Below are 27708 nucleotides of genomic sequence, written 5' to 3'. Positions count from 1 at the left end.
ATATAAGGAATAGGGTGCCATTTGGAACACAGCCTCATGCTACAGCTGTGAGGCTTACGGGCCCCTCTCTGCCCTATTCAGCTCTGTGATGATTACATGTATTGGGTTAGCAACATTGTGAATAATCATCATGGCATGACATTCCTCTGTCCTCCCTCTTCTATGGCTTTGCCATATATTCAAATCATAAAACTGTTATCACATATATGGAGAGAACACGTGAATAAAGAGGGTGAGGGGGTTGAACGAGGGACAAAAACAGACAGAAACATGGCCACGGGAAGATGTTTGGAGGTGGGGGTGCTGCGATTTTTTCCCGCCAACAGAGGACAGGACTAGTAAAGGACCAGAGCACTACTTTTGAGGAAATGTTTTTTTCCATTATTTTTTTTTTTTTAATGTATATATTTTTTCCATTCAGATTTTTCAAGGGGTGCTGCAGCACCCTCAGCACCCCTACTTCCCACAGCTATGGACAGAAATATATTTGCTAGACATAAATATATATTTGAATCATAAAACATAAATTTCTGTTATCACATATATGGAGAGAAAACATGTGATTATTGGCTAGATAGTGAGGGGGTTGAAGGAGGGACATTACAACAGAAACGGAGAAAAAAAAACGTTGAGGGAGAGAGTGTGTACATTCTGTTTCTCCTGGAACACTGTAATATACAGTGAGTGATGTGCATTCTCTGTAAACGTATGTATTTCCAGCTTGCTGTGAGACAGCATCTACTAGGGATGTTCCATTCCATATCTCTGTTCTGACGCCATGGCAACAAGCTAGGAATATTCAATTAAATATATCACCCAGTTCACAGAGTTCAGTCTCAATTCACAAGGGTTGCTATGGGTGTCTGCAGGTTTTCTCCTCTCACCTGGTACCTCATTGATCAATGCATATCATACATTGACCAGACTGGTCAGTTCACCTGTTTTCCCAGGTTTTAAATAAGTGACTGGTTCAAAAAACAAGGAATGAACAGAAGCAGATAATGCAGTCCTTGAGAGCCATGGGTGGAGACTCCTAAATCAAGATTGACTTTTCCAGTTTGTGGATTTAAAGAATTTCCTAAATACCAATACAAATGGTTTAAGTAACTGTTAATGGTTAATAACAACAACAACAATTGCCACAAAAAACAATGACACATAACAGTGTTTTCTGTTTGTCTCAGAAAGGCCAAGTCAGGCCAGGTTTCTCTTGGTGATTTACCAGTATCGTAGCTATAAGCCCTCTCCTCGGTACAATATGTTTTTTTTGTCCAATAAGTGGTGGTTAGTACCAAGAACACATGCTGTGATCAAGCTTAAACCTCTGAATCAACACTTTAATCGGAAACAGATAAATAGGCAATGGTCAAACGTCACAGGGATCACAAACACAATGCCATAAACAATAACACCCGAGAACAACACTTATTAGACACCCCTGGGGATTGTATTTAATCTGTTCTGACGTGAGTGTGTATGTATATGTGTGTGTGGGTGGTGGTGTGGGGGGGGTTAGAAATACAATAGCCAGATGCTCTATGGGGGGGGGGGCTGATGGCTGAATAGAATGGCAACATTCTACAGTAGCCTCACCCCCACCCCCATCCAGCTTGGCACCACTGATTGAAGAAAATAAAAAATAAAAAAGATTATGAAACCAATCAGGGCTGATGAGCCTGGGGGTCAGGGGGGTTAAATGGGGCGGTGAGTGGGGTTTCATATGACTGTTAGGGGGTTGTGGGTGCGGTGAGGGTGGGACATTAAAGTTCAGAGAGCAGGACAAGACAGATCAAAGGTAGCTAGTATTTAGCATCATAGCCCACAATTGGCAGGATGATCCAAGGGTTGGCAGATATCTGCTCCCCTGCTTATTGCAAAGACAATAATGCTGCTTTTCGACTGTAACACCAGTGTTACTCTAGTGTATACACCCTTATGTTATACTCAGTGGTGTAAAGTACCTAAGTAAAAATACTTTAAAGTACTACTTAAGTAGTTTTTTGGGGTATCTGTACTTTACTTTACTATTCATATTTTTGACAACTTTTACTTTTACTTCACTACATTCCTAAAGACAATTATGTACTTTTTACTCCATACATTTTCCCTGACACCCAAAAGTCCTCGTTACATTTTGAATGCTTAGCAGGACAGAAAATGGTCCAATTTGCACACTTATCAAGAGAACATCCCTGGTCATCCCTACTGCCTCTGATCTGGATAACTCACTAAACATAAATGCTTTGTTTTTAAATGTCTGAGTGTTGAAGTGTGACCCTGGCTATCCGTAAATTAAAAAAAAAAAAAATAATTGTGACGTCTGGTTTGCTTAATATAAGGATTTTTTTATTATTCGTACTTTTACTTTTACTTTTGATACTTAAGTATATTTTAGCAACCACATTTACTTTTGGTGCTTCAGTATATTTAAAACCAAATACTTTTAGACTTTTACTCAAGTAGTATTTTACTGGGTGACTTTCACTTTTACTTGAGTCATTTTCTATTAAGGTATCTTTACTTTTACTCAGGTATGAGAATGTAGTACTTTTTCCACCACTGGTTATACTGGCAAAATTGTGTTTCCATATAGGGCTGACAGTGTGGACTTGTGAAGAGCATAGCCCAAAGGCCGGGCAGATGGCGATATTGAGTCGTTTAATCTAACCGTCCAAAGGGAGTGCATGCAGTTGGCTATATACTCGTATCCCCCGTGAACCGGTTCGTACATAATACATTCTCCATTCATGCTGAAAAGGCGGCATTTCCTCCTTAACTCTTTAATGGCGAGGCAGACAAAAAAGGGGGAAATAAGCATACTTTCTTTATGAAACACTATTTTCTACCACCATGCTAGAGTGGCTAATGCCACTTCCTGATGTTGCGCCCTGCGTTCAGCCAGGGTTAAACAACAGACTGCTGCAACCTGATTGGCTGAACGCGATATGCAACATCCGAGACTAGCATTCCTAGGCATTAGCCACTCTAGCATGGTGGTGGAAAATGTTGTTTCATAAAGAAAGTATGCATATTTTCCCTGTTTTTTCTTCGCCTTCTCCCCATACAATTTAGTTAAGGAGGAAATCAACACCTTTGCAGCCTGAATGGAGAATGCTTTATGTACGAACCAGTCCACGTGGGGTACAAGTGTATAGCCGGCTGCATGCACTCCTTTTGGACGGTAAGAAGAAACGACTCAATATCGTCATCTGCCAGCCTTTGGGCTATGAGCAGAATCAACAACCTCTGTATAATCAAAACAGTTGCTTTGTGAGAAGATGTTGAACTTCACAGTTAACCATTGTTATATAAAGAACAGCTGAAAAGTACCAGTGGCCCCAAGTGAGAGCAGGTCCCCCGGAGCCATGGTCCAGTGAGACACGGGTGCCAGCCCGCATAGATGGAAACAGAAAGGTCTGAGCCTTTTGGGTAAAACACTGGGGTAAATTCTGTATGGAAATGCGCCACAAGACAAGTCAACAAAGCAGTAGTTTTAAAAACAGAGGTGTTTTTCTATGCAGGGACCATGAGCTTAGGTTAGCCTATATTAAGCACTTGTTTGTACAGCACAATGAATAACAAGTGTGTTGATGACGCACAGCCTACACACCGAATGGGAGTAGGGGGCATCATTTATCCATGACTGAGAATGTTGTGTTAGCTGAGAGATCAACTGTGCATGCAGATTTGTATTTAAGAGAAAACAGAATAGGGCTAAGGGGCCAATTAAGTCAATTAAATGAAATGAAATAAATTGTGTTAAATCTAGTCGAGTTGCTCCAGTAGGCCTATATGTAACATCCCCAGACTGGAAGTGTCTGGTAAGACTATTGCTACTTTTCACGGGAGAAATAAAGTTATTCTATTCTAATAAAAAAAATAGCCAGACGGTGGCAGCATTTCAGGCTTTTACGCGCAGTAGACGCTCCTGACGCACCAAGTAAATAGAACACAAAACAGCACACATCTCGTCCATGTCATCACTATCACGATTTAAATACCTATACTACAACTTAAACGTGATTCCCACACTACGACAAGCGATTTAAATGATTTTTGCTGAAAAACGATCTATATGCATTAGATATGTCTGCATAAAAACACAATTATCACAGGTCCATCTTGGAGATAAAATACAGTTTATTGCAGGCTTGTTGATGAACCATAAGTAGAAAGTAGAAAGAATATAGAGGTCTGATACGCAGCGCACTGCTGGACAGGGACAGGGATACCCAAGCGCGCAAATATATATAATAACGTACGGTCATTTAACAAGTGGGGCGACGCTTATTTAGCAAGTGTGGCGCTCCATGACATGAGGATGTTTTACACTTTTACAGTTTAAAGTGCTCTGCACTGCAGGCTCACAACAATATGAACGGTGCTCAGCTACATATTGTGCATTTGATAAATAATAAACATTCACAGTTTCCCACAATATAAAGGGTAGGCCTATTGTATTTCTACAGCAAAAAACTAAAACAAATGTAATCCTTTATATTATACACAGATGCTGAAGGCTATGCGCGTCTCTGCCGAAAGGATCAGAGTTCATTTCAAGAGGCAACACCTAGCCTATTTCTGCTATGTAGAATGCCTTCATTTGAACACTTACGCAGTTATTATATCGTTACAATGTAGCGGAAGGAGGCGTTAATTAGCTATTTTGATACATTTAGCCTACATTACAGTGATCTCTGCTGTCCTGTACATGGAAAGAAAAAACTGGCAATATAGGAGGCGGGCTTAAAAGAACGAGAGGGGAGGGATTTGGCTGCTGTGCGTCGGGGCCCGTTTACTAGCTGTTCGTTCATTCCACCAATGAGTCCAATGAGCTGGGCAGAAATGGCTAGATTGACAGGCACGCCTCTTCAAGGTCGCGCCGCCTTTTATGACTGTGTACTTTTCTTCTCTTTTTTACTGCAAACCAAATCTGGATGTAAAACGTCACATGTTGTTTTTCTCTCCAGCGCAGACACCGTGGTTTTATTTGGTGCTTAGCTGTTGCGGAAGGCAGACGGGGATACCGGTGTCGGGTAATGGAATAAGTAAAGCTGATTTACACTAGTATTTTCTGTGCTTTGGAAAATAGGACAAAACAACTTCTCTAAAAGTAAGTGAAGGGTGCACATCAGAATGGCGAGTCCTCCAACGAATGGAGGACACTTGTTGTCTAATGTGACCAATAACAGTAATAAAATTAAGAAATGTGGATATCTAAAAAAACAGAAGCATGGACACAGACGTTTTTTCGTGTTGAGAGAACCCAGCGAGAGCTTTCCTGCCCGGCTGGAATACTACGAGAGCGAGAAGAAGTGGAAAAATAAGTCTGCTGCTAAAAGGGTGATACTGCTGGACTCCTGTCTTTGCATAAACAAGCGAGCGGACTCCAAGCACAAACACCTAATCGCCTTTTACACCAAGGACGAATACTTTGCAGTGGCAGCCGAAAACGAGCAGGAACAGGAGAGCTGGTTTCGAGTGTTGTCGGATTTGATCAGAGAGGGGAAAGTCTATGACAGCCCCACGTCTAATTCCACTACCTCTCTTTTCAGTTTCGAGGAGGCGAATTACGGTGTGATCACGCTGACAACTGCCTTTTACAAGGAGGTATGGCAAGTGAATTTGAAATCCAGAGGACTGGGTCAAACAAAACATTTGACAGGGGTGTTTAGGCTGTGTTTATCCAGTCGGACTATCAGCTTCGTGAAACTGAACTCGGAGGTTGCGGCTGTCAGTTTACAGCTCATGAATATCCGGAGATGTGGCCACTCCGACAGCTTTTTCTTCATCGAGGTTGGTAGGTCGTCTGTCACTGGCCCCGGTGAGCTCTGGATGCAGGCGGATGACTCTGTGGTTGCGCAAAACATTCACGAGACCGTCCTGGAGGCGATGAAAGCCATGAAAGAGCTGTCAGAATTCAGACCGCGCAGCAAGAGTCAGTCGGCTAGCACGAACCCAATTTCTGTGCCCACACGACGCAACTTGAACAATCTGCCCCCAAGTCAGACAGGGTTGTTGAGGAGGTCGAGAACAAATAGCATAGTGGCCACATCCCCAATGAGCAAGTCCTGTCGGATAAGGACGGCCAGTGAGGGGGATGGCAGCATGGTCAGGCCAGTGTCTATGTCAATATCTATGAGCGGGAGCCCCACCAGTCCCCTCTCCAACCGGAACCCCCTGAGCCGGTCCAATACGCTCTCCAGCGGGCGCACCTGCCGGATACTGGAGTCCAGCCTCCAGCACAGCCGCTCCATGCCCGTCTCCAACTCCCCTCCCTCAGTCTGCAGTTCCATCAGCCTCTCCCCCATGAGTGGGACCCTCCCCACCCCTGATGTGGCCCACCGACCCTTCAGCTGCAGTGCATCTATCTCAGGCTCCCTCAGCGACGCAAGCTTCATACTATGCGATGAGTACAGCTCCAGCCCAGGCGACACCTCCAGGCTCCTACCCCTCACCAGGAGTGACACCCACGACTCCCTCTCCAGCACTCCCCCCTCCCGGGAGGCCAACGACCTGTGTGGCTACATGATTATGGACAAGACGAATGGCCAACGGCGGGCGTGCCGGGAGGAGGGCCTGGCATCGGAGAAGGCGTACAGGAAGAGGACATATTCCCTCACCACACCACGCCAACAGAGGGTTCCCGCCCAGCTGTCCTCTGCCTCGTTGGATGAGTACACCCTAATGCGGGCTGCCCACCACACCAACAGCGGGCACCACTCCAGGCACAGCTTCATCTCCGCCTCCCCGAAGGTGTCCTACCCCGAAGACTACGGAGATGTGGAGATCGGGTCCCTGATGGAATCCAATGGTAACCTAGGAGGTGACGATGGCTATATGCCTATGATGGCGGGGGTGGCAGCGCCGCCCAGGGGCAACCACAGCAAGGCAGACACTTACATGCCCATGAGCCCCATGTGTGTCTCGGCTCCCAAGCAGATCATCAACCCCTGGGCCCAAAACCAACAGGCCGGGGGCGGCTACCGGACCAACTCTCCCAGCAGCGGAGGCTCCTTGGAGGAAAGCGGCTACATGAGGATGTGGTGCGGCTCCAAGTCATCCATTGAAAGCCCCGACAGCCGCTCAACCTATATGAACATGTCCCCTCGCAACTCCGCCTACACCACCTCGCAGACCCCCCCGGACTACTTCCTGGACCAGCTTCCGGGTGGTGAGCCTTCCATCACACCCATCTACTCCGCAGACTCCCTGCCGCGCCCCACCAAACCCCACAAGGCCTCCAAGGAGGCGGGGGACAATGGTGACCAGTACGTCCTGATGAGCCCCCAGTCGCTAGGTGGGGAGTCAGACGACTACTACTCAGTGATGACCAATGCCCCGCTCAACTCCTCGGTGCCCTCGCCCATCAGACAGAGCCGGGGGACTGAGAGCCTGACAACCCACCGGGGGAGGGTGGGGCGACCCAACCGGCTGTCTCTGGACAGCTTTAGGATCCTGCCCAGCATGAACAAGCACCTCTTGCCTGGGGAACCCAGGAGCCCGGGCGAGTATATCAACATAGACTTCAGTGAGGGCACCAACTACTCCCCGCCGTCAGCATCCAATGAGAGCCAGGAGTCGTCTCTGGGCTCCAGCGGTGGCCAGCGGAGGTCCCCTCTCTCTGACTACATGAACCTGCACCACGTCGTCTCGCACTCACCCAAGGCCGGAGACACCCCTGCCGGACGGTTGGACACGGTCCCTGAGTCATCCCTGTGCCCTTGTCTGGATGGGGAGGGAGTGTACCGTCTCAGATCGAAGAGGGATTCCAAGTGCCCCCAGAGAGGCAAGGATGAGTACACCGAGATGACGTTTGGACTTGGAATGGCCAACATGCCTTCCCAGTTCGTTCCTCAGACCTCATCAAGGTACAGTACACTCAGTACTCTAGCCATAATGTCAGTTGTAATGACGTTATTCAGCAATGTTCTTTGGCTAGTTATAGACAAGCATCTCAAGCTATGAATAGGATTTAATAGATTCCCTTGGCACGGTAGGCACTTTATGTGGTGTTTGTAGGTGGACTGAGTTCATGATGAGGATTAAATATTTTCTATATCACATCTTTCTATGGCTGTTTTATAATAGACTGTGTATTGTAATACATATTAACTCTATGTTTATTATCTTCTATTATCTTCAGCCCCAGTGCCAGAGAGAAGAGGCTATCCTTGGGTGAGCAGGGCCTCCCGGGGGGCATGGGGGTGTTCCTCCTTGGCGCCGCCACCCCCGTGGACCCTGACAGGGCCGCCAAGGTGATCCGGGCCGACCCCCATGGGCGCAGGCGGCACAGCTCCGAAACCTTCTCCTCCACGGCTACCGTCACCCCTGTGTTCCCCTCGTTTGCCCATGGGGATGCCAAGCGCCACAGCTCGGTGGAGAACTTGTCGGTGCGGAGCAGCGAGGGCTCGGACGAGGAGTGTGGCAGCCCCATGAGTAGAGAGACCTCTGCAGGCTTCCAGAATGGACTGAACTACATCGCCCTGAACCTGATGGAGAACCGGGACAGGGACCTGGAGGGACCTTGTCGCAAAGACCTGACCACGGTCAGCATTAAGCCGGCCAGCAGCTGCAAGGGAGGCCTCCATGGATTACACGTCGCACCATATGTCTGTTTGGGGTTCAAGGAGGCGGCCACCACTGTCACAGGTGAGTGATTCTGTTTGTGTGTGTTTAGTAGCTGGCTGGCTTTAGCTGCCCATTTCATGGCTGGTCAGAGTTTGTAAAGGTAGGGTTAGGGTTAAAAGTCTGCAGTGGTCATATACTTATGGCAATGGTGCTGAAAACAACTTTCACTGACTCTCCATACTTTATGGGAAGAAAACATGATGATAATTAAATCAACACATTTTTTGACATAGGAGTAAATCATTTAAATGTTTGTTGACTGGCTGCCTTAGAGACTATACTTTGATTCTATGTTTGGGGTGAAAAACGTGTCCAGCTCTATGGTGAACATGGACATTTAGTTTATGTCTTCACTCATTTATACTGGAGGGTGCTGTCACTGTCCAGAACGATAAGGGGAGAACTGGCATTTATATTGCATGAGAGGAACATCTGAATGAAGGACTGGCAATGAGTTAAAAATGAATGTTATTTCAGTTAGTATAGTATAGGCCCCCTCCTAGTACTGTTCAGCTTGTTATTCTGCCATGTGTATTGCGATAGACGAGATAATGAAAAACACGTGAGGGGAAAAACATCTTTCGAAATGGACACGTTGAGATTATTTGCTGTGGCGCCCTTGGATTTCGACTGCACAAAATTAGATTGTTCTGTTTACCACCGAAGATGCGTAGGTTGTACATGAATTCAGAACGGGCCTGCAGCGTGACGAATGTTGGACTTTTGAAACCACTGAAGTAAACAAGTGGTGGGTGCGTAGGCACCATGACACTGCAGGACATAATGTTGCATCGTTGGCGTTATGCGCGTCCTTTTCCAAATATAAATTACAGCAAAATAGATTTTGGCCACCAGCCGTTTTATAAAACAAGTGAGAAGTGTTTATTCTCTGTGGCATATTAATTATATTAGAAAAGGCACACGAGCGAATATGGTTGATCGAATTACACACTGAAATTACTCACAGTGCGCAGGCGGACTGTATGCATGAACATGGACAGTGAAGAACGAAGGGTCGAAATAATGTCAATATAGATTAATATCGATATAATGGCTGAATCTTGGTTTGTTTACATTAAACTTACATTGATATTCTATTGACAAGCATGTTTATAGCAATTATCATTGCACTACATGTTTAATACATTGCGCAATGGCATCACCTTTAGGCTTGGGCGGTATAACGTATACCGGGGTATTTGCAAATAGCCACAGGATGGATTTTCAATACTGTTTAAACGATTATTTGAAATTTTGTAATAAATGTGAATATTTGTAGTTACTTTTTTAAAGTAAATACCTGCAGTCAACTTCTGCAATATGTTAGAAGATAAAGAACATTGCATTCTTTAAAGCTTATGGCAGTCACGTGTCACGTGGTGTTTGTTTACAAGCACACAACAACGAGAGACTGGAGCCTTGTGAGTCAATCACTGTTGTGCAGCACGCGCCAGGTGATCTAATAACAGTATGGAATTCACAACTAAATGTTTGCTAGCTAGATATCTTATAACTATTAAGTTAACTGTCTAACATCTTAGCATTTTATTGCCTGCCTTTCTAACTGAGGCATGGAAGGAACAGGCAGTGCATAAGGAACTGCCTAGGGTTGACGTTTTTATGACACGTCAACCCTAGGCAGTTCCTTATGCACTGTCTGTTCCTTCCATGCCTCAGTCAGAAAGGCAGGCAATAAAATGTGATGCAGCCCCAAGCAGCATCACTAAATCATCCAAGGCATGTAGTCCCGTGTAGCTCAGTTGGTAGAGCATGGCGTTTGCAACGCCAGGGTTGTGGGTTCGTTTCCCACGGGGGACCAGTATGAAAACCCCCCAAAAATGTAAGTCGCTATGGATAAGAGCGTCTGCTAAATGACAAAGAAAATCACAGGTCCATCTCACTGTCCTGGTGTCAGTATTCTGGCCCAGAATGGTCCCTGTGGTGGCTATAAACAAAGCAATGTTCCAGTCTCATGGGCAAGGCACACAGTCACAGTGTTTTAGCAGTCATTCACTCATTGTTCCTTGTAAACATTGAGGTGCAGGAGACTTGTTGACAGGTGAGGTTTTTTAGTTGCCCTCTCCTTGCACTGTTATCAAACACAATGACCCTGTGTGTGTGTGTGTGTGTGTGTGTGTGTGTGTGTGTGTGTGTGTGTGTGTGTGTGTGAGAGAGCGAGAAAGTGTGTGTGACTGTTTCTCTCTCTGTGTGTGTGTGTGTGAGGCCTCATCCATGTGCGTGTCCCTTGGAGGCGGCATCCGCGCCAATGTCTTTCATGAATTTGGCTAGTCCTTAGTCACTCCACAGGTCAGAAAAACAAGTGAGTTCGTTGTTTACTAGACGTCAGGTAATGGCGAGGTGTCACGCTCGGAATTCCTGTCTGTGTTGCAAAGGCTGCTGGGGGAGTCGGGAGGGACGGATCAACTGAACACTATTGTGTTTTTGTTCCCTATTGACCCAGTGAGGGGCCTGAATGGGGTGGTTTTGTGGCCCTTTTATTTCCCTCTGAGGCCCTGGGATGGGGCCCAAAAAAATCAAAACACGTACATGTGGATTCGCATGTACACAGTACATATGACAGAGGTGGTTGCTGTTGTTGTTGGCAGGTGACGTAATTGTTGTCAATGGTTACCTGTGTCAAACCTATTAGCTCTGATTTTATTTAAGTGATAATGCCAGAGAAGCCAGTGTTTGGAGGATATATTGGCACGGGTGTTGTTACCGTGCCAATATCAAATAAAATAAAATGTTATTTGTCACATGCGCCGAATACAAAAGGTGTAGACCTTACAGTGAAATGCTTACTTACAAGCCCTTAACCAACAATGCATTTTTAAGAAAGAATACCTCAAAAAATCACAAAAAAATACAAAATAAAATAATACGAATTAATAGTAACAAATAATTAAAGAGCAGCAGTAAAAAGAACAATAGCGAGGCAATATACAGGTGGTACCGGTACCGAGTCAATGTGCAGGGGCACCGGTTAGTCGAGGTAATTGGGGTAATATGTGCATGTAGGTAGATTTATTAAAGTGACTATGCATAGATAATAAACAGAGAGTAGCAGCAGTGTAAAAGAGGGGTGGGGGGCAATGCAAATAGTCTGGGTAGCAATTTGATTAGATGTTCAGGGGTCTTATGGCTTGGGGGTAGAAGCTGTTTAGAAGCCTCCTGGACCTAGACTTGGCACTCCTGTAACGCTTGCCATGCGGTAGCAGAGAGAAAAGTCTATGACCAGGGTGGCTGGACTCTTTGACCATTTTTAGGGCCTTCCTCTGACACCGCCTGGTATAGAGGTCCTGGATGGCAGGAAGCTTGGCCCCAGTGATGTACTGGTACGTACGCACTACCCTCTGTAGTGCCTTGCGGTCAGAGGCCGAGCAGTTGCCACACTAGGCAGTGCTGCAACCAGTCTGGATGCTCTCGATGGTGCAGCTGTAGAACCTTTTGAGGATCTGAGGACCCATGCCAAATCTTTTCAGTCTTCTTAGGGGGGAATAGGTTTTGTCGTGACCTCTTCACGACTGTCTTGTTGTGCTTGGACCATGTTAGTTTGTTGGTGATGTGGACACCAAGGAACTTGACGCTCTCAACCTGCTCCACTACAGCCTCGTCGATGAGAATGGGGGCATGCTCGGTCCTCTTCTTTTTCTTGTAGTCCACAATCATCTCCTTTGTCTTGATCACATTGAGGGAGAGGTTTTTGTCCTGGCACCACACGGCCAGGTCTCTGACCTCCTCCCTATAGGCTGTCTCGTCGTTGTCGGTGATCAGGCCTACCACTGTTGTGTCATCGGCAAACTTAATGATGGTGTTGGAGTCGTGCCTGGCCATGCAGTCATGAGTGAACAGGGAATACAGGAGGGGACTGAGCACGCACCCCTGAGGTGCCCCGTGTTCAGGATCAGCGTGGCAGATGTGTTGTTACCTACCCTTACCACCTGGGGGTGGCCCGTCAGGAAGTCCAGCATCCAGTTGCAGAGGGAGGTGTCGTTTGTTCTATTGGTTCGGTTTCCAGAGACGTGACCCATTCGTTCAGTCTTTTTGTTCTGTATCTGTGGACCCAGTCGTTCGTTCTAAATGTATCCATTGCTGTACTGGCTGGCAACATTCTTATCCCTTGCTTGCTAGCTAGCCAACTACGGCTAACTTAGTCACGTCAAAAAGTGCAGCCAGAATAACAGGAAAATAGCTGCATTTGCATTTGTTTAAGCTGTTTTCTAGTGACATTTATTTGGATACATCCATATCAATGAGCTAATGAGGCGAGATTTCGCCTGGCATAGAAAATGTGCTCACTCATCAGGACACTGTTGTTCAGAGCTAACCAACAACACAGCTAGCACAATAACTTCAAACTGAAACTGGAAAGACAGCAAACTAGCTGCACTTCGTTTCGTTTTACCTTTTTTCAATTGACATGTCTTTGTATATATCCCAAAAAATTATGCAAGCTAATTCATGATTTCGACTGACTGAGGTTTGCTGCCTGCCTGTCTGTCTCATCCTGACACGTTCATTACTATGGGACAGCTGGAGATCGAATTTGAATATTGAAACAAAGTTGCAAATGTCGGAGAGACAGACAGCAAGGTTTATAAAAATCTCTTCTGTTGAAAACTAAATGATATTCTAAAAGAAATGTGAGATAATGTCTAGATGCTTTTTATAGTGGAGATCAAGTTTATAAAGTGCCTGGCTGGGCTGATGAGACAGTGGATTGCGCAGTCAGATGGAACAGAGTAAATAGGCATGTTAAGGTCATAGATTTAGCCGGTGGTAACTTGTGGTATAGACACCGGCTGGAATGCGGTTTTAACCAATCATCATTCAGGATTAGATCCACCCATTGTATAAATAACAAAATAAGGTATCTGTTTATTGTTGGTCTATCTGTGGTTGATTCTTTTTCTTGTTTGTGTGAGTAAGGGCGAGGGTGTGCATACAGTGCCTTCAGAAATTATTAATACCCCTGGAAGTATAAAAAATGTTGTTACAGCCTGATTTTTTTCTCTCACACAATACTCCATAATAACAAAGTGAAAACATGTTTTTAGATAATACAGAAATATCTCATTTACGTAGGTATTTACACCCCTGAGTCAATACTTGTTAGAATCACCTTTGGCAGGAATTACAGCTGTGAGTCTTTCTGGGTAGAGCTTTGCACACCTGTATTGTACAATATTAGCAATATTTATTTCATTACATTTTAAATTTAAATGTGTGTGCTTTTTACCCCTTTTTCTCCCCAATTTCGTGATATCCAATTGGCAGTTAAAGTCTTGTCCCATCGCTGCAACTCCCGTATAGACTCGAGAGGCGAAGGTCGAGAGCCTTGCGTCCTCCGAAACACAACCCCGCCGAGCCGCACTGCTTCTTGACACACTGCTCGCTTAACCCGGAAGCCAGCCGCACCAATGTGTCGGAGGAAACACCGTACAGCTGGCGACTGAAGTCAGCGTGCATGCGCCTGGCCGCCACAAGGAGTCGTTCGAGCGCGATGGGACAAAGACATCCCAGCTGGCCAAACCCTCCCCTAACCCGGACGATGCTCGGACAATTGTGCGCCGCCTCATGGGTCTCCTGGTTCACGGCCGGCTGCGACACAGCCCGGGATCGAACCCGAATCTGTAATGATGCCTCTAGCACTGCGATGCAGTGCCTTAGACCGCTGCGCCCCTCGGGATGCCCCCCATTATTATTTTTAAATTTCTTCAAACTCTGTCAAGTTGGTTGTTGATCATAACTAGACAGCCATTTTCAATTCTTACCATAGATTCTCAAGACGATTTAAGTCAAAACTGTAACTAGGCCACTCAGGAACATTCAATGTCATCTTGGTAAGTAACTCCAGTGTATATTTGGCCTTGTGTTTTATGTTATTGTCCTGCTGAAAGGTGAATTTGTCTCCCAGTGTCTGTTGGAAAACAGACTGAACCAGGTTTTCCTTTAAGATGTTGCCTGTGCTTAGCTCTATTCCGTTTATTTTTACCCTAACAAACTCCCTAGTCCTTGTCGATGAGAAGAATACCCATAACGTTATGGAGCCACCACCATTCTTGAAAATATGAAGCGTGGTACTCTGGGATATGTTGTGTTGTGTTTGCCCCAAACATAACGCTTTGTATTCAGGACATAAAGTTAGTTTCTTTGCCAGATGTTTTTGCAGTTTTACTTTAAGATGCATATTTTGAAATATTTTGTATTCTGTCCAGGCATCCTTCTTTTCACTCTGTCATTTAGGTTAGTATTGTGGAGTAACTACAATGTTGTTGATCCATCCTCGGTTTTCTCCTATCACAGCCATTAAACTCTGTAACTGTTTTAAGTCACCATTGGCCTCATGGTAAAATCCCTGAGCGGTTTCCTTCCTCTCCGGCAGGTTTGGAGGGGCGCTTGTATCTTTGTAGTGACTGGGTGTTGGAAGCATTGGAAAACCTCCCTGGTCTTTGTGGTTCAATCTATGTTTGAAATTCACTGCTCGACTGAGGGACCTTACAATTATATGTATGTGTGGGGTACAGAGATGAGGTAGTCATTCAAAAATAATGTTAAACACTGTTTTACACAGAGTCCATGCAACTTATTATTTGACTTGTTATGCACATTCTGCCGTAACAAAGAGGTTGAATACTTATTGTCTCAAGACATTTCAGCTTTTCATTTTTTATTAATTTGTAAAAATGTCTAAAAACATAATTCCATTTAGACATTATGGGGTATTGGGTGTAGGCCAGTGACCCAAAATCTCAATTTAATCAATTTTAAATTCAGGCTGTAACACAACAAAATGTGGAAAAAGTTAAGGGGTGTGGATACTTACTGAAGGCACTGTATGTGTGACTACTGCACGCTTCACTTAGCAGAAGTAAGACAGGCAGAGAGATAGAGAGAACAAGAGAGAGGGGAGAAGGAGTGGTGGTGGAGGGGGCAGAGCCGGATGCTTTTAAAAGCAACAAGCAAACCCGATCGTGAGGCCCCCAAACAAGGTGTACAGCCTCGGAGGCAAATTGAGCTGATCGGTTGTTTACAGAACAGTTTGTCCGACCAAAACAACCATCACCGATAACGAACTGGAGGGGTCAAAATGCTCCAAGGTACACTATACAGTATATACAAAAGTATGTGGAGACCCCTTCAAATTAGTGGATTCGGCTATTGCTATTGTTGCTGACCGGAGTATAAAATCGGCCACACAGCCATGCAGTCTCCATAGACAAACAGTGGCATTAGAATGGCCTTACTGAAGAGCTCAGTGACTTTCAACGTGGCACTGTCATAGGATGCCACCTTTCCAACAAGTCAGTTCGTAAAATATATGCCCTGCTAGAGCTGCCCCGGTCAACTGTAAGTGCTGTTATTGTGAAGTGGAAATGTCTAGGAACAACAACGTCTCAGCCGTGAAATGGTAGGACACACAAGCTCACAGAACAGGACCATCGAGTGCTGAAGCACGTAGAGCATAAAAATCGTCTGTCCTCGATTGCAACACTCACTACCGAGTTCCAAACTGCCTCTGGAAGCAACGTCAGCAAGAGAACTGTTCGTTGGGAACTTTATTAAATGGGTTTCCATGGCCAAGCGGCCGCACATAAGCCTAAGATCACCATGCGCAATGCCAAGCGTTGGCTGGAGTAGTGTAAAGCTCGCCGCCATTGGACTCTGGAGCAGTGGAATTGCGTTTTCTGGAGTGATGAATCACACTTCACAATCTGGCAGTCCGACGGACAAATCTGGGTTTGGCGGATGCCAGGAGAACGCTACCTGCCCGAAAGCGTAGTGCCAACTGTAAAGTTTGGTGGAGGAGGAATAATGGTCTGGGGCTGTTTTTCATGGTTTGAGCTAGGCCCCCTTTGTTCCAGTGAAGGGAAACCTTAACGCTACACCATACAATGACATTCTAGACAATTCTGTGCTTCCTACTTTGTTGCAACAGTTTGGGGAAGGCCCTTTCCTGTTTCAGCATGACAATGCCCCCGTGCACAAAGCGAGGTCCATACAGAAATGGTTTGTCGAGATCGTTGTGGAAGAACTTGCCTGCACAGAGCCCTGACCTCAACCACATCGAACACCTTTGGGATGAATTGGAACGCCGACTGCGAGCCAGGCCTAATTGCCCGACCTCACTAATTCTCTTGTGGCTGAATGGAAGTCCCCGCAAAAATGTTCCAACATCTAGTGGAAAGCCTTCTCAGAAGAGTGGAGGCTGTTCTAGCAGCAAAGGGGGGACCAACTCCATATTAATGGCCATGATTTTGGAATGAGATTTTCGACGAGAAGGTGTCCACATTTTCGGTGACTTCTCGCTAGTCAGAGGCCTAATACAGTGTTTATCATTCAACTTCAAAGCCACACAATGAATGAGTGGGAGGAGAGGGAAAGAGACATGGCGGTTTTGCTAGGTACAAAGTACCAACCCAGCTCCAGCCCCAGCCATCCCAGGTATTTAGTGCCTCCCCGGCACCATGTGCGTCCGCCTGGAATGCCACCACGGAGTTGTTTTCAGACAAACTCCCAAACTCAGTCTTCTCTCTCCGTCACTGTCAATCAGTCAAAGGATTTGGGACTTGGCGGTGACATTGTTGACAGACAGATGTTTTGCGTGATTATCTAGACAAAACTATTACAGACTACAAAGGGAAGCACAGCCGCGAGCTGCCCAGTGACACGAGCCTACCAAATGAGCTAAATCACTTCTATGCTCACTTCGAGGCAAGCAACACTGAATCATGCATGAGAGCATCAGCTGTTCCGGATGACTATGTGATCACGCTCTCCGTAGCCGATATGAGTAAGACTTTTAAGCAGGCCAGACGGATTACCAGGACACGTACTCCGAGCATGCGCTGACCAACTGGCAAGTGTCTTCACTGACATTTTCAACATGTCCCTGACTGAGTCTGTAATACCAACATGTTTCAAGCGGACCACCATAGTCCCTGTGCCCAAGAACACTAAGATCACCTGCCTAAATGACTACCGACCCGTAGCACTCATGTCTGTAGCCATGAAGTGCTTTGAAAGGCTGGTCATGGCTCACATCAACACCATTATCCCAGAAACCCTAGACCCACTCCAATTTGCATACAGACCCACAGATGATGCAATCTCTATTGCACTCCACGCTGCCCTTTCCCACCTGGAAGAGAGGAACACCTACGTGAGAATGCTATTCATTGACTACAGCTCAGCGTTCAACACCATAGTGCCCTCAAAGCTCATTACTAAGCTAAGGACCCTGGGACTAAACACCTCCCTCTGCAACTGGATCTTGGACTTCCTGACGGGCCGTCCCCAGGTGGTAAGGGTAGGTAACAGCACATCTGCCACGCTGATCCTCAGTCCCCTCCTGCACTCCCTGTTCACCCATGACTGCATGGCCAGGCACGACTCCAACACCATCATTAAGTTTGCAGACGACACAACAGTGGAAGGCCTGATCACCGACAATGATGAGACAGCCTATAGGGAGGAGGTCAGAGACCTGGCCTTGTGGTGCCAGGATAACAACCTCTCCCTCAATGTGATCAAGACAAAGGAGATGATTGTGGACGACAGGTGAAAAAAGAGGACTGAGCACGCCCCCAATCTCATCGACGTGCTGTAGTGGAACAGGTTTAGAGCTTCAGGTTCCTTGGTGTCCATATCACCAACAAACTATCATGGTTCAAACACACCAAGACAGTCGTGAAGAGTGCACGACAAAGCCTATTCCCCCTCAGGAGACTGAAAAGATTTGGCATGGGTCCTCAGATCCTCAAAAAGTTCTACAGCTGCACCATCGAGAGCATCCAGACTGGTTGCAGCACTGCCTAGTATGGCAACTGCTCGGCCTCTGACCACAAGGCACTACAGAGGGTAGTGCGTACGTCCCAGTACATCACTGGGGCCAAGCTTCCTGCCATCCAGGACCTCTATACCAGGCGGTGTCAGATGAAGGCCCTAAAAATTGTCAAAGACTCCAGCCACCCTAGTCATAGACTTTTCTCTCTGCTACCGCAAGTGCAAGCGGTACCGTAGCGCCAAGTCTAGGTCCAAAAGGCTTCTTAACAGCTTCTACCCCCAAGCCATAAGACTCCTGAACAGCTAGTCATGGCTACCCAGACTATTTGCATTGTCCCCCCACCCCACCCTACCCCCTCTTTTACGCTGCTGCTACTCTCTGTTTATTATCTATGCATAGTGACTTTAACTCTACCCACGTGTACATATTAACTCAATTTCCTCGACTAAGCTGTGCCCCCGCACATTGACTCTGTACCGGTACCCACTGTATATAGACTCCCTACCTTTTTTTAAATTTTTACTACTGCTCTTAAAAAATTGTTTTACTTTACTTATTTTTACTTCACTTATTTTTCTCATAACTTCATTGTTGGTTAAGGGCTTGTAAGTAAGCATTTCACTGCAAGCTCTACAGCTGTTGTATTCAGTGCATGTGGCAAATAAAATTTGATTTAATTTGATTTGAAAGTTGGTTGCATAAATAGAGGTCACAGGGATGGTCACTGTGTTTGTTTACTTTCTGCCTCATCAGCAGGCCAGGGCACTTGGGCACCAACTCTGTTTACATCTCAGAGTGTGCTAATGCTAACCCTATCACAATTACCTGAGAGTGTGCTAACGTGAGCTAACCCACTTTACCTCCATAACTTGCTACATTTGAACACACTGTATATATATATTTTCTGTTGTATTTTTGACTTTATGTTTTGTTTTACCCCATATGTAACTCTGTGTTGTTGTTTTTATCGCACTGCTTTGCTTTATCTTGGCCAGGTCGCAGTTGTAAATGAGAACTTGTTCTCAACTGGCTTACCTGGTTAAATAAAGGTGAAATAAATAAAAATAAAAACCCCAACCATCCCCATGACCTGAGGCAGGCAGAGGCTAGGTTTAGGGACGTCTCTGTCTCTTCCTCTCTGGGGGCTAATAGCCTTTTATCTGATCAGGTCTGTCTTCTTGTTTTTCATCCTCTCTCTCATTTGACATCACTCTCAGTGATTTGACGTCAGGTGTTTTGCCCTAATGGCCGGCAGCAGCGAGGGTAAACACCCAGAGTGTTTTTTTGTGCGGCCACACACACACTCGGCCCTCCTTGAGAGGGGATTGAGAGCTCCTATGAGCGGCGCCCGGTGAAAACGGCAAACTCTCCTTGAGTGGTGGCAGATGGCTCTGCATCCGGGAGAAGGGGGGGTAATGCACCTGCCGTGCACCACTATCTTCCCCTCAACCCCCACCTTTGCCCCCTCCTCCACCCCCACTACCTACACCTCATTACCGATGGACCATTAGCATGTAGCACAGACGTGTCTGTGTCCCAAATTGCACCCTATATGATACACTACTTTTTACCAGAGTGCAATGGGCCCTGGTCAAAAGAAGTGCACTACATAGAGAATAGGGTGCCATTTGGGACGTAGTCACGAGCAGCAGTCACTGGTGAGCACTGAACAGTGTCTTGCACGCCAGTCAAGGCAGGCTAGCACCACCCACAACTATACACTAATGACTGCACACCATCTGCTGCCTCTGCTGCTGCTGCAGGAGCAGCCCAGGGGCCAGTCTAATGTCCATCATCAACCCAGGGAGAGGGGAGGGGGACAGGGATGGGGGGAGAGAGGTGGGGGGTGAAGCAATAGCCAGTAGCTCACACTCTAGCACAGCTCTCTCATATATCCATCCTGTCCGTGACTGTGAATCCGAGCCGCAATTGTTCTTTATCTCCAGAGTGCGTGTTGAATCGGATGTGATCAAAGATCATCATCGTCAGCATTTGTCAGTGCTGCTTTCGGTTTAGAACACGCAAATGCAGTAGAATAGTGGAACATCACGCACGTAGCAGGCACGCCAGATGCAGATTATTTTCGCTCTGGGCCAGGTCCAGTGTGTGTGTGACGTGTTTTGTTTGTTCTTAGAAGAGCTGATCTGGTTTCACATGCATAACACACACTCTTCCCCTCCCCACCACTTTTAATTTTTCTCTCGCTCCGAGATCAGAAGTCAGGGAGCATGCTCAAGAAGATGAGATTATAGAGAAGAGAATATTAGAGGCAGTTCGACCCTCCCTCTCTTCGCTTGTTTTCTCTTTCTCTCTCTGCTCCCGCTCTTTTCCGCTGGCCTATTTTCTCTCTTACTTTCCCGTTCTTTTCCTGTTCTACCTTTCCTCTTTTGATGTTATTTTTTCTCATTTTCTTGTAGTTCTTTTTATTTTTTGCTTACTCCCTGCTGCCGCTCTTTTCATGCTTGTCTCTCACTCACTCTGTTTAGTAGCACACACACAAACATCCCTCCCCCCTCCCAACACACGCACTGCTGTGTCAGAGTTTCCAGTGGGGTGGCGTTGCAGTGCAGACGCTGTGACACGGTGACTAAACTAGGCCGGGATGTTCCCGGTTCCAGATAACCCACGCGGCAGGCGTCGCCAGGCAGCGCTCCCCTATATTTAGCCTCCGCAGCAGCAGCCAGGGTTAGAGTTAGAGATGAGATTACACACTGTGTGTGGCTGGGGATTAGACACTGCCGCCGTGTCCAGGTTGCTCGTTATGGAGGTGGGATGAAAGGGTGTGTGCATACACACTCTCAATCTCTGTCTGTCTCTCTCTCTCTGCCTTAGACTCACGTAAACACACACCATCTTCCTAAACCATTCACAAATTTGCTTCAGTTGTTAGCTGCTCTGCAGTTCAGTTTCGGCATTGTAAACTGCCGAAGTCCACCATAGTGGCACGTGTATTATATGTGAATAAGCAGTCTATAGGGTGTACAATCACTGAACAGCAACATATCAGAGCCTTTGCAGTGAGGTACAAGGACATCTGCCTCTGCCACAACCCCAACCGTGCCCTCTGTAATCAGGTTTGCAGGGCCACTCTGCTCTCCTGCTCTGCTCTCTAAGCCCCCACCACCATCACCGCTGGCTGGGCCCATTACTGGAAGACCCAGATGGCATAGAGGAGCTCCACAGCTGGAGGTGCTTTATCCCCCTACTGCAGTATTCCTAACCCCCATCCTCCCTCCTCAGCCCCTACAAAGCTGCTGCTGCTTGCTTGGCGTGATACCGTCCCAAACGCATCGCCCCGCTGAGCTAGCGACAACGACGTGTGTGTCCATTATTTTTCAGGGAAGGGGGGAGATGGAATGAGAGAGCAATTCACTTCAGCTCATCTCACATGCGATCAGGTATGGGTGGGTCATGTGTGCACTGTTTTCCTCATTTCATCTTTTCCTCTCCTCTCTCTCTTCCCCCTGATAGTGGAAGCAGTGACCCGAAGTGACATGGCGTTTTCCCTCTCTCTCTCTCTCTCTCTCCCCCCTCCCCCCTCTCTACCCTGGCTAAATATAGTAAATAGGAGATAAATAAGTAATGAGGATGTTAACTAGACATGTTGCCTTGCTAAACGTCAGTCCCCTTAGTACCTACACTATACCCCCTTAGTGAGACCAGCCCAGAACCTCACCTCCCTGCCTCAGAGGGCACTGATCTGCACTGCGCTTCGGTCGTTATAGTCTCTCAATTCTCCACTCTCCGTGATGCGACTCGATCCCCCTCTCGTGATTATGTAATTATTGCCGCTAAAGACAACCCCCAGGGTGGCTAGGCAAAAGCCAACGCTCACAGAGGCTAGCGAGGCTAACATATCTCCCCTCTGCATGTAATTGCAATAGGATTATGGCAGAGGGATTAGGCCATCTGGCTAACAGTCAGGACTGTGGTCATGGAGCCACTAGAAGGCGTGTGGTCTGGTGGCCAAGGCCCTTATGGTTTAGCTAGCCTTAGAACACCCTGTCTTCTATGTCTGAGACCTATTTGAATTGAAAGGTAGCTAAATTCTATAGTTGTTGGTCAGTATGGGAATGCAAATGTGTTAATCTTCTGAGTGGAGAGAGGACATTGGCTCTGTGTCTGACAGTGACGTGTGTTTTCATTGTGGCGTGTTGTTGTTTTTCCCATCAAGCGTACCTAGGAGGGATAGAGCCTCCACAGGGACAATACGTCTGAGTACTCTGTGTACTACGGTTGAGAACTGGAGCAGTTGGCCTATTGGTGTGTGTGTGTTTGTGTGTGAGAGAGAGAGAGAGAGAGAGAATCTTCATTTGAGCCAGTTTGCTACAGCAGGACAATTATCCTGCAGCAACAGGAAATGTGGATTGTAATTAATGGAAATGTTTTGTAGGGCTTGATACATTTCTTTGTTAGTGCCCTGACCCAGAGTCTGACATTTTAAAGTGGAAATTACAAACTTTAGAAGCCTTCTTAAACCTTGAATACAGTAGAAGTTTGTATTTCCTTCCATGCAGGAAAATTCTCAGCAACAAAAGACTGATCAAATTAAGATCCTACATATATAATTCGGAGTGTGTTGTTGTGACACACAAACAGGCTCAAAACTTTATTCTCTCCAAGGATGGAATGAATGGTAACAGGAGGCTGTTTTACATATATCTCTCTCCCAATGTTAGATACAGCGTGGGTTTTTTGGTCTATAAGAGTTGTTTGTGGTAGCAGTGGAAACTAAGAACCCTAACTTGAGGTAGCTTGACTAACTAATCATAGGAAATCTACGAGATTTCAAATCAAATCAAATCAAATTTTATTGGTCACATGCGCCGAATACAACAGGTGCAGACATTGCAGTGAAATGCTTACTTACAGCCCTTAACCAACAGTGCATTTATTTTAAACAAAAAAAGTAAGAATAAAACAACAACAAAAAAAGTGTTGAGAAAAAAAGAGCAGAAGTAAAATAAAGTGACAGTAGGGAGGCTATATATACAGTAAAATAAAGTGACAGTAGGGAGGCTATATACAGTGGGGAAAAAAAGTATTTAGTCAGCCACCAATTGTGCAAGTTCTCCCACTTAAAAATATGAGAGAGGCTTGTAATTTTCATCATAGGTACACGTCAACTATGACAGACAAATTGAGAAAAGACATTCCAGAAAATCACATTGCAGGATTTTTTATGAATTTATTTGCAAATTATGGTGGAAAATAAGTATTTGGTCACCTACAAACAAGCAAGATTTCTGGCTCTCACAGACCTGTAACTTCTTCTTTAAGAGGCTCCTCTGTCCTCCACTCGTTAACTGTATTAATGGCACCTGTTTGAACTTGTTATCAGTATAAAAGACACCTGTCCACAACCTCAAACAGTCACACTCCAAACTCCACTATGGCCAAGACCAAAGAGCTGTCAAAGGACACCAGAAACAAAATTGTAGACCTGCACCAGGCTGGGAAGACTGAATCTGCAATAGGTAAGCAGCTTGGTTTGAAGAAATCAACTGTGGGAGCAATTATTAGGAAATGGAAGACATACAAGACCACTGATAATCTCCCTCGATCTGGGGCTCCACGCAAGATCTCACCCCGTGGGGTCAAAATGATCACAAGAACGGTGAGCAAAAATCCCAGAACCACACAGGGGGGACCTAGTGAATGACCTGCAGAGAGCTGGGACCAAAGTAATAAAGCCTACCATCAGTAACACACTACGCCGCCAGGGACTCAAATCCTGCAGTGCAGGACTTGTCCCCCTGCTTAAGCCAGTACATGTCCAGGCCCGTCTGAAGTTTGCTAGAGTACATTTGGATGATCCAGAAGAGGATTGGGAGAATGTCATATGGTCAGATGAAACCAAAATATAACTTTTTGGTAAAAACTCAACTCGTCGTGTTTGGAGGACAAAGAATGCTGAGTTGCATCCAAAGATCACCATACCTACTGTGAAGCATGGGGGTGGAAACATCATGCTTTGGGGCTGTTTTTCTGCAAAGGGACCAGGACGACTGATCCGTGTAAAGGAAAGAATGAATGGGGCCATGTATCGTGAGATTTTGAGTGAAAACCTCCTTCCATCAGCAAGGGCATTGAAGATGAAACGTGGCTGGGTCTTTCAGCATGACAATGATCCCAAACACACCGCCCGGGCAACGAAGGAGTGGCTTCGTAAGAAGCATTTCAAGGTCCTGGAGTGGCCTAGCCAGTCTCCAGAGCTCAACCCCATAGAAAATCTTTGAAGGGAGTTGAAAGTCCGTGTTGCCCAGCGACAGCCCCAAAACATCACTGCTCTAGAGAAGATCTGCATGGAGGAATGGGCCAAAATACCAGCAACAGTGTGTGAAAACCTTGTGAAGACTTACAGAAAACGTTTGACCTGTGTCATTGCCAACAAAGGGTATATAACAAAGTATTGAGAAACTTTTGTTATTGACCAAATACTTATTTTCCACCATAATTTGCAAATAAATTCATTAAAAATCCTACAATGTGATTTTCTGGAAAAAACATTCTCATTTTGTCTGTCATAGTTGACGTGTACCTATGATGAAAATTACAGGCCTCTCTCATCTTTTTAAGTGGGAGAACTTGCACAATTGGTGGCTGACTAAATACTTTTTTCCCCCACTGTATACAGGGGGGTACCGTTGCAGAGTCAATGTGCGACGGTACCCCCCTGTATATATAGCCTCCCTACTGTGAGTAGATTTCTAAGCTAATTGCACTTGGTACTGACTCAAAGCTATATGTAATGCAATGATACTTAACATGCTCTGCTCTCTTTCTCTCTCTCTTTCTTTCTCTTTCTCCCCCCTCCCCCCAGACTGAACAGGACAGTGGACGATCCAAGCCCTCCTCATCCTTGCTCTGAGACGGACAGTCATACATTGGGGTTGCCGTGACAACCTGCTGCTGTAAATGAACTCTGACAACCTGCTGCTGTAAATGAACTTGAGAAGTCAGGCTGTGCCTCATGTGACCCCACCAACACCTCCCAACACCCTCACCATGACTCTCCCTCACCCATGGACGGGAATCCTAACACTGTCCTAGAGACTGTACTAAAAAGGAGACTGGGCCAGAGGCTCCTGTATGTGGGGGGCCTCTGTATGTGTCTAGAGGCTATATTTCTGGCTCGGTTTATTTGTTTTGAATTTTCCCTCTGGTTTTAGGTTTTGGCTCGTGGACTGTGAGTAGCCTGTCTGTTGACCCACAAGACAGGACATGTAAAGCAAACCCTGGTAAGGCACAGTACGTGTACTTACACCCTCCTCAAAAGATGAGTCAACAACCCCCCCCACATCCCCACATCCCCACACACACAGTACGCAGATATTATTTATTTGCTTACATGAGTATGGATGGGTCGAAGTTTGTGTCTGTGTGTGTAAAAACAGAGACACCATGATCGTTTCAGTAACACATTCACTAACAAACCATTTAAAATAATCCAATCCCTACCTCAGAAAGAGCAAGGCCGCATACTGAGTAATATATAGATATATTTAGATTGTATTTATTTTGGAATGTTTCATAAATACCAACCCAAAGCCTTACTCTCTCTACTGTGGTTGTATTTGTACGGCACAACAAAGAAAATCTGATTTATTCTACTGATATTAAAGTATTTTCTTAATTCTAATTTATTTCATTTTAGTATGCTAACTTTATCATGCTATATGATATTGTGAGGATAATAATATAATAATATAATAATATGAATTTAACCTTTGGTGCCCTAATGAACACTACCCAGTTTTCACACCTATTTCTCACAACTCGTTAGATTGTAACACACTAGAGACACATCTGAATGTAGTAGAGCACTCAGTGTAGTAGAAATTGACCATTGAAAATTAAGTGGGAGGGGAGGGGGAGACATTATCAAACGGTATTATTTAATATGTACTACACTTATGAAATATTTTCTCTGCAAAGGCCTTTTTGTGTAGATTATGTACATAAGATTTTAACTGAAATAGGCTGTCTATTTTGAAGAGAAACTTAGTCATGTTGCAATGAAATTACTAAACAATGTAAAGAAAATATTTTTGAAAACAAGATATGTTTTTGGATTGTAATGTATGCTTTTACCCCCTCACAGTTAATTGTGAATACGTCTATAATTTTTAAAAAGAGAAATACCTTCAGTATATTTTGTTATCTTTGCCTTGTCGATAACACTTTACCCATATGGCATATGCAATAGTGAAATACATTAACTTAGTTTACAAAGTGGAACCAAATGTACACATTGTGTTGATATATTTTTGAAGAAAGGAAACTATTTTGCTCTTTGTATATTTCTTTCTGCCAACTTTTGATGCTTTTTTTGTCACTGGAAACTTATAGTATATATATTCAACAGTGCTCTCACTTTTAGTGTATATCTACGGTTTCTTACTCGAGATCATTGAAATGAGAACTATACTGAGAGGGCACAGATTGAACATGTTGTCTTCCATTGTACATACTTCATAAAAACTGTTTATTGTGATGCTCTAAAGAGATGATAATTTTATTATAAGTAGTTAAGTATTGCTATCGTTTGTATTGATTATGGATAACAACAGGCAATAATAAATAACTATTTAAAAAGATATACATCTCTCTCTCATACAACACACAGGATTGTAAACCCCCCCCCCCCCCCCCCCCCCCCCCACACACACACACACTCTCATTTACAAATTTTTCTTCCACGTGGGTAATTCAGTTCACATGTTTGTGCCAGTCTATATATAGAGCGAACCCTCTTTGGCTTTGAGGACAATCGCTATTGTGAGCACGCCGCGCGACTACAGTACCTATCCCAATTACCTCTGCTTTGTTTTTCAGGGAAGGGAGAGGTTACAGAACGAAAGAGAAAACAACCCTGTCTCAAAGGGTGACATGGCAAAATATACATAATGAAAACAAAGCATGAATAAAAGGAGATAGAGAAAAGGGCTACATCCCAAATGGCACCTTATGCCCTTTTTATAGTGCACTACTTCTACCATAGGGCTCAGGTCAAAAGTAGTGCTCTCCAAAGTGTTGCTTTCAGATTAATGCATGCCAGAGCTAACATAAAAAGGCTTTATCAGCCATATTGTTGAGTTAATAAATGTAATAGATTATAAAATATACATAGTCAAAGAATTTATACTGTACATCAGTGGAGGCTGCTGAGGAGGACGGCTCATAATAATGGCTGGAACGGAGCTAATGGAATGGCATCAAACATGGATACCATTCCACTGATTCCGCACCAGCCATTACCACGAGCCCATCCTCCCCAATTAAGG

At 45.3% G+C, this 27708-nt stretch overlaps 1 protein-coding gene across 1 annotated transcript; it reads left to right on the top strand.

Moving 5' to 3' along the window:
• The first annotated feature begins 4120 nt into the window (after nucleotides 1–4120).
• On the top strand, nucleotides 4121–27021 carry LOC311112525 (insulin receptor substrate 2-like). Its single transcript, XM_084155660.1, has 3 exons — nucleotides 4121–7871; nucleotides 8147–8652; nucleotides 25245–27021. The coding sequence occupies exons 1-3, from the start codon at nucleotides 5137–5139 to the stop codon at nucleotides 25247–25249; spliced, it is 3246 nt and encodes a 1081-aa protein (XP_084011786.1). The 5' UTR covers nucleotides 4121–5136; the 3' UTR covers nucleotides 25250–27021.
• Nucleotides 27022–27708: the final 687 nt, after the last annotated feature.

This window comes from Coregonus lavaretus (genome assembly GCF_964263955.1).
Source record: "Coregonus lavaretus genome assembly, chromosome: 38".
Taxonomy (NCBI): Eukaryota; Metazoa; Chordata; class Actinopteri; order Salmoniformes; family Salmonidae; genus Coregonus; species Coregonus lavaretus.
Note: the sequence above shows the minus strand (reverse complement) of the source record. Positions and strands in the feature narration are given on the sequence as shown.

Coding starts and splice junctions, on each gene's coding strand:
- LOC311112525 (XM_084155660.1), top strand. CDS start 5,137: ATGGCGAGTCCTCCAACGAATGGAGGACACTTGTTGTCTAATGTGACC. Junction 7,872..8,146: donor GTTCCTCAGACCTCATCAAG/GTACAGTACACT, acceptor TATTATCTTCAG/CCCCAGTGCCAGAGAGAAGA.